General features: G+C 46.5%; 2 protein-coding genes across 2 annotated transcripts; both read right to left on the minus strand.

Moving 5' to 3' along the window:
• Positions 1-1,206: 1,206 nt before the first annotated feature.
• Positions 1,207-4,086, minus strand: cryaa (crystallin, alpha A; the record flags this gene model as incomplete). The annotated part of the gene is made up of 3 exons (XM_084491367.1): positions 1,207-1,422; positions 2,534-2,656; positions 3,907-4,086. 3 exons carry the CDS (start codon positions 4,084-4,086, stop codon positions 1,207-1,209), a joined length of 519 nt encoding a protein of 172 aa, XP_084347493.1.
• A 2,261-nt stretch (positions 4,087-6,347) lies between these two features.
• On the minus strand, positions 6,348-14,169 carry LOC311377483 (ras-related and estrogen-regulated growth inhibitor; the record flags this gene model as incomplete). The annotated part of the gene is made up of 5 exons (XM_084491366.1): positions 6,348-6,743; positions 10,158-10,229; positions 12,824-12,917; positions 13,537-13,675; positions 14,098-14,169. The coding sequence occupies 5 exons, from the start codon at positions 14,167-14,169 to the stop codon at positions 6,632-6,634; spliced, it is 489 nt and encodes a 162-aa protein (XP_084347492.1). The 3' UTR covers positions 6,348-6,631.
• Between the last annotated feature and the right edge of the window lie 288 nt (positions 14,170-14,457).

A 14,457-nucleotide genomic window follows, 5' to 3' on the forward strand; every position in this document is an offset into this window, starting at 1 on the left:
AAGCTAGTTAGCTTGTTACCTACTGCAGCCTTGAGCAACGAGCTAGTTAGCTTGTTACCTACTGCAGCCTTAAGCAACGAGCTAGTTAGCTTGTTACCTACTGCAGCCTTAAGCAACGAGCTAGTTAGCTTGTTACCTACTGCAGCCTTGAGCAACGAGCTAGTTAGCTTGTTACCTACTGCTACTCACCTACACACTGAATGTGTTTTGGTTCAGGGCCTGCATAGCCAATATGTTCTTGAGTTGAGCATTGATGCTAACCTAGCATTGATGCCACCTAGTGTCAACCCTATCCTCGGACATTGAAGCTAACCTAGCATTGACGCTACCTAGCGTTGAACCTACCATTGGGTGTCGAAGCTAAACTAGCACTGACGCTACCCTGGGCGCAGCGCTGCTCGCGTTCTCTTGAAGAGCGACCAATCAGATGAAAGTTCAAAAAAATCAATTCATCAAAGTAAAAACTATTTTAAACGATTCACCTGAAATTGACCTATTCACGATTCAAAGTGGTGCAACCAGCTAAGTGCTTTTTAAACCCACTTAAATCACCCACATTAAAGCTCTGTAAACAAGACCTATGATTCATTTCAAAGAAGGCGGGAGGTTACAAAGTTCAAATTCAACCCAGACGGTATAGAACAGGCAGAGACGAGGAGAAGTCATTTAAAGCTTTATTGCATATGCGGTTAAACAATTTCCTCTGGGACTAATATGCAAGTTACAAAGGATTTGAAAGAGAGAAGGTCATCATACAAAAAAATATTAAAAGAAGTAGAATGGTGGCGGAAATCGGGGGTCTTACAATCGAAGCTTAAATCTTAATCTTGACTTTGCTCCCTGGGGAGCATCGCGTCGGTAAGAACTGCAGATCCCGAATAGTTGATGCCGTGTTACACTATATCACTTTACTGCCACGAGAACATTTCAAGATTCAAAGGTGAGCTGTTGCACCAGCGGGCGTGAGTGCGACAAGCCGCTTTAAAAAAAGCCGTTTTGGAAAAAAAACTTTTTCAAAACGGCTTTTTAAACTTTTAACACCCGCCGGCGCAAACAAGTCACCTTTCAAAACGTTTGCGTTTTTTAGAACGAGCTCAAAGTCAAACCAAGAGAACCAATCAGAGTCGCGATAGAGACGCGAGGTGGGGGGGGGGGGAGCCTTCTCCCTGATTGGTTGGTGGGGGGAGGGGGGAGGAGAACGGCGCTTTAGGACGAGTCGACGGCCTCGGTCTTGTCGCCGTGGGTGACGGGGATGCTCCGCTCGTGGTTGCGGCACGCCTCGCCGTCGCAGCCGCCCAGCTTGTGGCCGTGCAGCGCCAGCAGGCCGTCGGCCGCCAGCGTGCAGGTCAGCGTGGGCGGGGCCACGTCGGCCGGGAGGCGGTACCGCCGCTGGAACTCCCGCGAGACGTAGCCGTGGTCGTCCTGGCGACGGGGAGGAGAGGAGAGGAGGAAGGGGAGGGGAGAGAGAGGGGGAGGGGGGGGGGGGGGGAGGGAGGGAGAGGGGGGGAGAGAGGGTGGGGAGAGGGAGAGAGGGGGGGGAGGGAGAGGGGGAGGGAGAGGGGGAGAGAGAGAGGGAGGGGGAGGAAGGGGGAGAGGGGGGCAGAGAGAGAGGGGGAGAGAGAGAGGGGGGGAGGGAGAAAACTTTATAGGACATCAAAATAATTGAAATTTGCTGATTTATTGGACCACAGATGATGAGTGGTTTAAAGGGATGCCGATACCGTTATGATTATTTTCAATTATTTTCATGAAATAAAATTCATAGATTTAACCGTGCAGTTGCCTCAGAAAGGCTAATTAGCGACAACACAAGGCTACTGTTTCATGCAGGTGATGACATGCAGCAAAGGGCCTATAGGAATCAAACCCGCGTGTCCCCCTAGACGTGTGACGGAGAGATGAGCAACGTTTTGCTACGGTCCACCGGGTAGGCTGGTGGACTGATCTATCCAGCACACGTCTAGGAGGACACGCCCACCTGTGATGTCAGAAGAGGCAGATTTTCAAAACGGCTCGTAGCTCGTAATCACACTCACACCTGGTGGCACGTCACGGGACCTTTTAATGGTACGCGCTCTACCTGGTGAACTGGTGCTAGGTACTTCCCTTCCTTGTACTGTCATTTACTGTACTTACTTATTTATTTGCTTTTTTTATCGTCTCTTTTCGCTCTCTCTTCCTTCTCTTTTGCTCTCTGTCCTTCTTGCATTCTTTCTTGTGATGTGTGGCCGCGATAAGGGACTCCACATGAAAATTTGCTCTTTTTTTGCTAACTGTGGTACATTTAAAGAGGTTTTTAATCTCAATGGGATTTCCTGGTGAAATAAAGGTTCAATAAAAAAAAAAAATATATATATATATATATATATATATATATATATATATATATATTTTGATCGTAGACAAAAAATAAATAAATTGACGCGCAGTGTCCAATTTAAATAAATACATAAACCACCGGGGGGCGCCCACCGACAAACCAGACGACTACACGTGGTGAACCTGGAGCTCTCCGGACGGTTTGCTCGTCTACCTGTCTCTCCTCGTGTTTCCCCCGGATCTCCACGTAGCCGTCGGCGACCGAGACCTGGATCTCCTCCGGGGTGAAGTGTCTGACGTCCAGGTGGACGGTGAACCGGTCCTGGTCGGAGCGCACCTGGTAGGTAGGTAGATTATAGATAGATAGATTATAGATAGATATATTATAGATAGATAGATAGATAGATTATAGATAGATAGATAGTCCTTTATTAATCCCCCTTAGGAGAAATTCACAGTGACCAGCAGTACAGTGGGAAAAGAGAGCGAAACAAGAGTATATATACAAATAAATGTAACAATTTGAAATAAAATATAATAAAAAAATGATTAGAATAAGATAAACATACTATATACATGTAACTGTCCGTTTGTAGGTGACTTGTGCATTAAAAAATAAATATGACTAAGTATAAATGTGGTAGGTACGGGGGAGGAATGTGTGTGAGCAGACTGGATGGATTTAGGCCCTGTCCCAATTCTCCCCCTTCCCCTAGATTTGAGCCCTAACCCTAGATTTCAGCCCTAACCCTAGATTTCAGCCCTAACCCTCGATTTGTGCCCTAACCCTAGATTTCAGCCCTAACCCTAGATTTCAGCCCTAACCCTCGATTTCAGCCCTAACCCTAGATTTCAGACCTAACCCTAGATTTCAGCCCTAACCCTCGATTTCAGCCCTAACCCTAGATTTCAGCCTTCCCTAACCCTCGATTTCAGCCCTAACCCTAGATTTCAGCCCTAACCCTAGATTTGAGCCCTAACCCTCGATTTGAGCCCTAACCCTAGATTTCAGCCCTAACCCTCGATTTCAGCCCTAACCCTCGATTTCAGCCCTAACCCTCGATTTCAGCCCTAACCCTAGATTCCAGCCCTAACCCTAGACTTTGCGGGTCCCTGTGAAGGGGTAGGGTGTCCCAATACTTAAGGGAGCAAGGGGGGGAGTGCTGTTTTTCCCCTTAAAATCAACCCTTGAACGCTAGCCAGCTCGGGAGCTGACTTGCAGCTAAGGGCACTCAAAGCAAGTGTTCTTGTTAAGGGGGAGAGGAAAGGGACTGGGCCTAATTCTTATGTCTCCTAGGGTACTAGATTCCTAGGGTCCTATGTTAGGGTCCTATGTTCCTATCTGCCTCTTCTGACATCACAAGTGGGCGTGTCCACCTAGATGTGTGACGGACAGATGAGCGACGTTTGCTACGGTCCACCGGGTAGGCTGGTGGACTGACCTATCCAGCACACGTCTAGGAGGACACGCCCACTTGTGATGTCACAAGAGGCCGATTTTCCAAACGGCTCGTAGCGGCCAATCACACTCACAGCTGGTGGCGTGATACGTCCCCTTTTTAAATAAATACAAAATAAACAATTTACCTCAGAGACGCCGGAGTAGCCGGGGTCCAGCAGGTGGCGGTACATGGCCGGCCTGTAGTACGGACTGACGGCGGGCATCGGAAAGTCGTACATGCCCTCTCCGAAAAACTGTCCGAAGAGTCGGGCGGGGTTGCCGGGGTAACCGCGGCGGAACCACGGCGAGTGTACGGGGATATCCATAACAACGGTCCGGTCGGTCGGGCGGCGACGGAACTCAAAACTTTTTTTTTTTTGGGGGGGGCGGGGTTCAAGTCCCGGCGGGGGTGAGTCGGCGTGGGGTTAGCGCTGGCGAAAGTAGCTGCTAGCCAAAGTAGCTGCTAAAGTCTAAAGTGGCTAGCTGCGGCTAAGCTAGTCCCCCGAAAAACGCGAGGCAAAAACGAAACACGGCTTTTGGTCGCCACGGATGACGGTCCCTCTGAGATCCGAGTCTTTATATACGTGAGAGGTAGAAAGAGAAGAGCTTAGGGTGGGATCCCACCGGAATTACATTATGTCATGGGGGTGGGTCCAGCCCGGTCAGCACAAAACGGCCGTGGGTGTGTGTGTGTGTGTGTGTGTGTGTGTGTGTGTGTGTGTGGGGCAAGAGGGTATAAGCGTGCCGGAGCCATTCATCCGTGCGATGGGCCCACTCGGGTTGGGGGGTGGGGTGGTTGGGGGGTGGTTGGGGGTGGGGTGGTGGGGGGGGGGGATCATGGTAGAACGGACCGCCGGCATGCAGAACCAGCCCAGCAAAAGGGAAGAGGAAGTGATGACGGTTTGGCATAATATTGACGAAAAAATGCCATTGTGGATAAGCTGGGTGGTTAAACCATTGCTCTCTCTCTCTACATCTCTCTCTCTCGCTCTGTCTCTCTCTCTATCTCTCTCTCTACATCTCTCTCTCTACATCTCTCTCTCCATCTCTCTATCTCTCTCTCTACATCTCTCTCTCCATCTCTCTCTCTCTCTCCATCTCTCTCTCTCTACATCTCTCTCTCTCTCTCTCTCTTTCTCTCTCTCTCTCTCTCTCGTTGTTTAACAATAGGTGTTAAAATATATCCCCATGGTGATTATCAATTATAACTATCTGCCAAAATGAAATTGCTCATTTTCATTTTCAAAAAAACAGTTTGGCTCACTGTTTGAGCCTGTGCCTTCCGGGACTTGATCATTCACGACGACGATTGGCCTCTTCCGAAAGTACCGTCTCATCTGTTACTTACTTTAAATTGTCCTGAGAAGCCAACTGTCAACTAGTAAGTAGTGGTGGCTCGTTCGCAAAACGAATCAGTTCGAATGAACGACTCTTTAAAACGAACAAACCGACCTGATTCGCCGCTCTCGTTCGTCGTCGTTCTTCTCGTTCGTTCTCCGAGACTCGACTCCACCAGCTCCGCCCACTAGTCGCTGACTCGCTGAGTCGCCGTTCTTTCACTGACTGTGTTTAGCGGTGAAGACTCGAGGACTGAGACGTCACGAGAGCCAGCCGGGCAACAACATCCCGATTCCGAACACGAAGCGCTCCTCAGCTAAAAGGAACTTAGTTAATGTTGTGTCGATTGATGACCGTTTGCACCATTGCACGATCGTGATTCGTTTGAGAACGAGAACGAGGGAGGAGCCGAGTCTGACCGACTCAGTGACTGAGAATCACGATTCACCGCTACCGGAAATGCGAACGAACGAACGAACGAATGAACGACTCTTCTTGGCGAACTGACCGACGCGAACTGATTCATTCAAACGAATCATGAAATCCACCACTACTAGTGAGCTGTTCTACCTTAAAGCACCACAGGTGTCCCGCCTCCCCCAGCCCCAGCGTCCAATCAAACAGAAGCTGTGTTCGTAATCGTCACCCTATCACAGATATAGTGCACTATACAGGGCGTCTCTCCATGTTGTAGTGCTGTTTGAATTCTCAGCAGTTCATTTCACTCACTTTATAGCGGACGATAAAATACCCAACATTTGAGTGAACATACAATGTTCCCCTACATGTTACTCCCGTAGACCACAATGCAATGCGGCCGCTGAAAACGCTGAAAAGAAACGTTCAGCGTAGTGTCTGAATTCTGGTTTGTTCGTTCCCTATATCATAGACACTATAGGGAGTAGTGAGTGAGGGAATAGGGAACCATTTCAAACACAGCTTGTGTCTGTCTGTCCCTCTACCCTCTTCTAGTTCACTACCACTTAGGTGATGAGTTTGCCGCCTGTTACAGCCTGATTTGAAGACCCGACAAAACGCCCTCCTGTAAAACAGTTACAGTAAGCAAACTCACACACGAGAGAGATTTATAGGTTGTTTTGTTTCTAAAAGAAACACCTTTACCGTTGTTAAAAGAGAGAGAGAGAGAGAGAGACTGTTGTGCGTTGCGGTATAACAGTTAATTAGTAACAGAACAATTTAAAAAGTAACAGATGAGACGGGGAGCCAAACGTTTCATTGTATTCTTTTTAATACTTTTCAAGGTTTTTTTTAACAACACAGCAAGACTACAGGCAAGGCAAGAAAACTTTATTTATACAACATAGCACTTTTCATACGCAAGGCACACTCAAAGCTCCACAATAAAATGAAATAACAACAGAAAACAGATAAGTAAAAGAAAACAAAGCCACACCCCAAACATAGTTACATATACATACAGTAGTCACCCATTTATTTATTTATTTATTTTTTCTAATTACAAAAGAGATTTAACAATACGACGCCAAATTGGCTAAGCGTATTTGAACCGCGTCACCACTGCATGGTTTTGGAGCGGATGAGTTTCCTGGTGAGGGCGTGTCGCACGGTGACCATGTAGGACGGCCGGTCGGGCAGAAGGGGGCGCTGCTGAGCCATCACTAAACTGGACAGAAACGTGCGCTTAGATAGATAGATGGATAGATACCGCTTTATTAATCCCCCCCCGTAGGAGGAGAAATGTGTTTGTCGCAACAGCACAGCCGCAGTGGGGGGAAAAAAAACACAGGATAGAAATGCAATACAGTAAAAATACAAAGTAGTAGTGATTAGAAAATAGACGCTAAGGTAAATGCTAAAGTAAGGACAAGACAAGACAAACAGAACAAACCAAACATACGATCTAAACAATATCAATATTAGATAATAAAGTGCAAAGTGTAAGTTGTCAACTGTGAATAGTAGTGACATGGTTACATAATTAAAATTAAAATGAGTAACAGATCATATCCAAGGCTCGAACGACATTTAATAGACATTTAATAGACTCTTTCATCTAAATCGACTTACAATGGTTCATACACACATTCAGACATGACAAGTCAACCCCGCTCTCTACCTCCTGAGCCACATGCCGGCTGTACTAAGTGTTTTCCTTAGTACTGGACGAGTCGACAGACTCATCTAAGTAACAGTAAGCAAACTCATCACCTATATGCAAGGTTCATAGAACCCTCAGCTGGTCTGAGTGAACCTGATTGGACGCTGGGGGCTGGGGGAGGCGGCACACCTGTTGCTCGTTGACCAATCGGTGGTCAGCAGGTTGAACCAGCCATCACCACACGCACACAGAGAGAGAGAGAGTGGGAGAGAGAGAGAGAGAGAGAGAGGCAACGGAGAAAGGGGGGAAAATGTGAAAAGGGAGAGAAATGGGGGAGAAAAAAATGAAAAGAAGAAAAAATGGGGGGGAGAGAAAGAGAGACCAAATGAAAACGGAGCGAAAGGGGGAGAGAGAAAGGCAGAACTGGGTGTGGAGAGAAAAAGAGAGAGAGAGAGAGAGACTGTATTTCTGATTCATTTAATGTGTGTGTGAGAGAGAGAGAGAGAGAGAGAGAGAGAGAGAGAGAGAGAACGAACAAACTCCAAACTCGTCACCTTCATGCAAGGTACACAGACGACGAGATGAAGACATTAATGCCTAAATGCCTAATTAATCCTATGAAGGCATTATTGCAGCAAAAGTCTTGCGCATGCGTACACTAAAGCCACAAATGTGCAACAGCAAAGTTCGCACACTGCGGATATTTTTTGCACCCACTGCGCTGCAATGATTGTAGCAAAAGTGTCAAGTGCACGACTCTTTGACGTTGCGATGCACAGGATAGGATTTGTGCGCCTGTAACAAAGGACTTGTGAACTCGTAGCGACTATTTTGTGTTAACAATGGTAGAAAAAAATATTTACGACTTCAACTTTACTGTTACACATGTGTGACTTTAGTGTACGCATGCTCAAGACTTTTGCTACAATGATGCCTTCATAGAGGTCGTGGACGTTAGAGCAGAGGCTGTTTTATGGAGACGTTAGGCAGCCGCTGGCAGAGAAGAATGTATTTAGGCTCGCTGCGGTAGTTATAGCAGCGCTGGGGCTTGTGCCATGACAGAATGACACCATGGAGTTGTTGAAAGACTCCAAGAGGAATTCAACTCTCAGCTGGTTTGGGGTGGGGGGGGGGGTCGCATTGCACAGCGCGTCTTGTGCTTGCTAGTGGTGGATTTCATGATTTGTTTGAATGAATCAGTTTGCGTCGGTCAGTTCGCCAAGAAGAGTCGTTTGTTCGTTCGAGAATCATGATTCTCAGTCACTGAGTCGGTCAGACTCAGCTCCTCCCTCATTCTCGTTCTCAAACAAATCACGATTGTGCAATGGTGCAAACGGTCATAAATCAACACAACATTAACTAAGTTCCTTTTAGCTGAGGAGCGCTTCATGTTCGGAATTGGGATGTTGTTGCCCGGCTGGCTCTCGTGACGTCTCAGTCCTCGAGTCTTCACCGCTAAAACACAGTCAGTGAACGAACGGCGACTCACGAGTCAGCGACTAGTGGGTGGAGCTGGTGGAGTCGAGTCTCGGAGAACGAACGAGACGAACTGAAACGAGGAATCAGGTCGGTTCGTTCGAACTGATTCGTTCGCAAACGAGCCATCACTAGTGCTTGCTCTGGCTTCTAGTAACGCCTGTGCAATGGTTGAAACGTGGAGGGCAGCAGTAGCTGAGGGTCGAGGTGTCCCTGAGCAAGGCGGAGCACCCTGAGTGCTCCCAGACGGAAGGTTGCTGGTTCGATCCCCGGCTCCTCCTCCTCCTAGCTGAGTGTGGAGGTGTCCCTGAGCGAGACGCCCTCACCCTGACTGCTCCCTGACCGGCCGGCTGTCGCCCTGAGGGGTCCACTCCGCCGTCGGTGTGTGTGAATGTGTGTGTGGACCGTTGCGAGTCGCTAACGGATAAAAGCGTCTGCAAAAATCCCCCTAAATGTAAATTCAAAAGTTTGAGTTTCGATTTTGCTATTTTTCCGTAATTCAGCGGTGAGAGGTAACACGCTTCACGAATCGCAGAAACAGTTGGATGAAGCTCCAGCTGAAGGGATAATGTATAGAACGCCGGTCATTATCGGGAAAATAAGCCCTGACAGGGCGAACATGACACTGACTTGAAGCGGTCTTGCTTCGCCCTGAAGGGGCTTATTTTAAGATAATGACCGGCGACGTTCTAAACATTATCCCTCTTATTACACGGCTACTTGACCAAAAACGAAAAAATTACTTCACACGGTGTGTCTGTCTACAATTACCAGTCGTAGTGTTGATCAGCAGAGAATTAGTCCGCCAAAGACGTTGACGTCGCTTAGCAACTGAGTACGCTGGGGTAGAGTCGTGCAATACCACCCCTTTATCACGCTGGCTCTCCTCAACGCTGTGCAACGCTCCGTTCACTTGCGTGTTTTTTTCGTTTAGGTTTTTTTTTGCGTATTTTTTCGATAATGACCGTTGCTAAGCATGTAACGACCGCTGTCAAGGAGAGCGGAGGAAAGCGTTCTATACATGATCCCGTACCTATTACGCCACCAGGTGTGAGTGTGATCGAGCCGTGACAAGCCGTTTTGAAAATCGGTTTTTGAAATTTTGAAAAAGTTTCATGTGTTTCAGTGACATCACAAGTGGGCCGCGTGGTCCACGTCGATTTTCAAAACAGCGTGTGAACGCTGGTCACACTGAAGGTGGTATGACGTCACTCCTATAACATATCCCCTATCATCTCCATACCCTGCTTCGGATATCGTTCGATACATATATATATATATATATATATTTCGCACATTAAATTTATTTAAATGTATTTATTAAATACATTTAACCACAACCGCACACAACTACCACAACCACAATTTAACCATGATACTTTTTTTTTTTCATTACATTTTTTAGAATTTATTTGAATTGACAATTGATGTGAAAACCCATCCTGTGTGCGCTGTCGTATGAAACGGACCGTGTCAATAAAGGTCGGACTTAGCCGCCCGTACCTTATCAGCTGGACGACGGCCGATTCCACGGCGACGGCCGTCTCCGACACCGACAGCTCCTTGAAGCTGCATCTTCTCACGCGCGCACACACACACACACACACACACACACACACACACACACACACACACACACACACACACACACACACACACACACACAAAGTCTAAAGTAAGTATTTAAAACAGTTTTTTTTTTAAATAGTCAACGCTCAAAAGGGCCTCTATTTTACCTCCAGGTGTGAGTGTGATTATTAACCGTTACAAGCCGTTAGAAACGCCGCCTTTTCCTGTGTTTTAGTGACATCACAAGTGGGCATGTCCTCCTAGACGTATACCGGATAGATCAGTCCACCAGCCTACCCGGTGGACCGTAGCAAACGACGTTGCTCGTCTATCCAGCACACATCTAGGTGGACACGCCCACTTGTGATGTCACTAAAACACAGAGAAAAGGGAAAGAGTTTCAAACAGCTTGTTAACGGCTGATCGCGCTCAAGGCTCAAGGCTGTTTTGGTTTTGGTCAAGCTCAACGGGGTCTTCTTTCCCCGCTGATTCTGCCAAGCCTCGTCCCCCTTGTGCTGGACAGCAGGCAGTCAGGGACGGTGGGAATTTCCTTCATCCATTCATTGCGCGTCAGCTAATTCTAACAGCTTCCTTCAGTGCTGAAGAAGCAGCAGGCCAATCGAGATCACCCAGACCAGTGTTGTGCATGATGATGTTCATTGATCAAGTTCATTTTTCTATGAACTTTGAACTGAACTGAACATATTTTTAACTAAAGAACTTGAACTTCAACTAGTTCAGATTTTGTGACATTCTGAATTGATGCTTAGGTCCAGATGACATGTTTATTAAATAGAGTTACTGCCGTAGTTGTGATGAATGAAACAGGTGTACAAATAATATCCACAACAATTTGAGATTGTAGTTATGGGCAGCTGGTAATGGAGAGGATTAATTTTAAAAGAGTTAAAACATTTTTTCTTTGGTTTTTAAAAAAAACTGTTAATGAACTGAACATGAACTAGTTCAAAACTGAATTGGTGAACTATGAACGTGAATTTATTCATTTTCTTTTGTATGAACTGAACTTTGAACTAGTTCATGTGAAGTGTGAACTTGTACAACACTGACCCAGACCCACAGACCCTACACCGACATCGTCGCCAACCGCCGGTCCAGGATCCCACCTCCATTTAAACATCAGAAGAACCCGAAATGCCTGCAACGTAGGCCTACATTTTGTTTTGATATTTTTTTAAATCACTGAACTTTTGTCTTATTACCACAGCTGAGCAGCTGACGGTCAAGCGGGTGGCAGAGGCCAGAACGCTGGACAAACTGGGGCTGTTTCCCAATGTGAAGGCTGCAGCCTTGCAAGAACGCTTCCCTGCGAGTCGCGTCCTATGGAGATGAGGCAAGAGCGCTGCTAGTAGTACGACTTGCTAGTGTGGAAGCGCTTCCTGTTTTTTAATAGTGCTCCAGTGGTAAATATTGAAATATTTTAATTGTTGTTATTATTGTAGTTTATACAGATACAGTAGTTTGTTTAAACATCAACTACTCACATATTAAAACAAATCAATCCTTGCAAAATAAAGCCTCATTACGTTGCAAAAACTTTTGAGAAAAATCGCACAGGTCTTTAAGCTAAAATTGTAATTTTAGTTTTAATTTCATGATTAATCTATAAAAAGCAATACGTCACAAAATATTTCTGAAAACATTCAAATCACTTCACTTGCATAGTGCATGAACAGTGCGTGAACGCAAAGGATTGTGGGGATTTTGGCTCGTCGAGGATCCAGCGATGCGTCCTTGAAAAATCTCGGAATTCTCAAAAAACAAAGGACGCGAAAAAGGGGCGAGAATTTCCGAGTGTTCTCGACATTGGAACAGTGCCTGTCGGCGTTCTGTGACGTGGCGTCCTTAAAAGGGCGGGCGTTGAGCATGCTTCCTTCACATTGGGAAACAGCCTGGGTCGAATAATGAGCCACTCCACGCCCCGGAGTGGCTCTTAATCACCTTAATCACCTTAATGGTGATTAAGAGCCGCGCCTTCAGTCATAGACTGATTGCGCCGATGTGCACAACTGAGAGACACAGGAAGTCCTGTTACACCGGCTGCTATAAGGGTTTACAATGCACCAAAAACGACTGCACTTGTTTAGCATTGACTTATTGTATTTGAACTTATTACGTATGGAAGCAATCGGAGGAAATGTGTGTGTGTGTGTGTGTGTGTTATGTCTGTCTTTCGAAGCTGCAGTGGCACTGTCATTTCCTGTAAAGGATTATTAAAAGTATCTATCTATCTTGCGTTGCGTCGACTTGGAACCATAACTGATTACGGCTCCACATTGACGCAACGCAAGGGGGGGGTTACGGACCCCTCACGTCCTTGCGGACCCTCCATGTGTCCACCTCAAAGGCTGGACGCGAAACCGCGCGTCTGGGAACCGGGCCTCCCAGAAAATTGTCGCCTTGCGTCGAGGGCGATTGGTCCGCTCACTAAAACCCGACGCAGAAAACCAAAACAGGTTCACGACCGCGTGGGAGCGTCTGCGTTGGTCCTCGCGTTGCGTCGACGTGGAACCCATGAAGAGCCCTTCAGCCTTCACACCTGGTGGTAAAATAGGACCCCCTTTAAAGATGAGGGTCACCTTAAATCCTTGGCCAGGTTTTGCCCCTCCTCTGTGGTGACCTCCCGCCCTGTCTCCAGGTCAGCCTTGTTGGCTATCAACACTGTAGGGGCAGCTGTCCACGCACGCACACACACACGCACGCACACGCACACACACACACGTTAAACAATAAATATGCCTCTGTGAGCCAATTTGTATTCAGACCGCTCCCGCCTCTTTTCTGACCAATAAGGCTTCTCTTCCCTGATTGGTTCGAGGGAATCCCTCGTGTCTGTCAATCACAGGTGAGTGAAACGCAACATTTAGGAAAACGCAACTTAGGGAGAATTGTTCTCCCTAAGTGTTCTTTCTCTTTGTCTCTTCTGCTCGCTCTTTTTTTACAACTTTAATGTGACTTACTGCAGCTTTAAGCCACAAGCTAACTGTGGCTTAAAGCTGCAGTAGGTAACAAACTAACTAGCTTGTTGTTTAAAGCTGCAGTAGGGTAACAAACTAACTAGCGTGTTGTTTAAAGCTGCAGTAAGTAACAAACTAACTAGCTTGTTGTTTAAAGCTTCAGTAAGTAACAAACTAACTAGCTTGTTGTTTAAAGCTGCAGTAGGGTAACAAACTAACTAGCTTGTTGTTTAAAGCTGCAGTAGGGTAACAAACTAACTAGCTTGTTGTTTAAAGCTGCAGTAGGTAACTTCCAAGTTAAAGGGGTTCAAACTTTGTTACCGAACAGTTGTTACCAGGGCTTTGTTTGATGTGATCTATGAGCTTCTTGATCGGCTCCACCTCCTGGAAGCTGTCGCGCTGCGTGATGGAGTAGAGGAGCAGGAACCCATCCGCCCAGCGGATACAGGATTCTACGGACGCCTGCGGACATTCCTGCAAAGGGAAAAGCAATGGATCCCAGATTGAATGGCTGCGTTCCCAATGGATGACGCAGCAGAGGTAGCTTGTCGTTGCATGTTGTGTTGACGGCTAACATTATGTCACGTTATTGAGTAAAGTAATGTGTTGTGTCCATCGAACCAGTCCTGAATCAACTGGTCAATTCGTTGACCAATAGAAAGTCTTCTTAGTCCTGAATCAATTGGTCAATTTGTCGACCAATAGAAAGTCTTAGTCCTGAATCAATTGGTCAATTTGTCAACCAATTGAAAGACTTCTTAGTCCTGAATCAATTAGTGAATTTGTCGATCAATTGAAAGTCTTAAGGATTTCACACAAGCGTCAGAGCACACGCGGGCAAAAATCAAAATCCTTTTAAACCGGCATCGTTAACAATGTTTTATTTCTCACAATACCTTTGAGGTTCTGTCCAGGATCTCCAAGTGAATTGGCTCCTGGTTACAAATCCTGTGACACCTGTAGGTCATCTCTGCAAGTAACGCACACACACACACACACGCACACACACACACACACACACGCACACACACACACACACACGCACACGCACGCACACACACTCACACACACACACACATTGCTATATTGACCTAGACAGGATTAAAACAAGCTAAACTGTCCTAATTCATAGTGTTGACTTAATAATCAATCGCTAACCATTCAAACTCTTTCCCGAGCTTGTGAGGGGGAAAAAAAAAGCAACATTGAAATGCGGATTCACCGAACTGAAATCAACACGGCGGTCATATTTAAAC

The sequence above is a fragment of the Micromesistius poutassou genome, assembly GCF_964030765.1.
Source record: "Micromesistius poutassou genome assembly, contig: SCAFFOLD_1319, whole genome shotgun sequence".
Taxonomy (NCBI): Eukaryota; Metazoa; Chordata; class Actinopteri; order Gadiformes; family Gadidae; genus Micromesistius; species Micromesistius poutassou.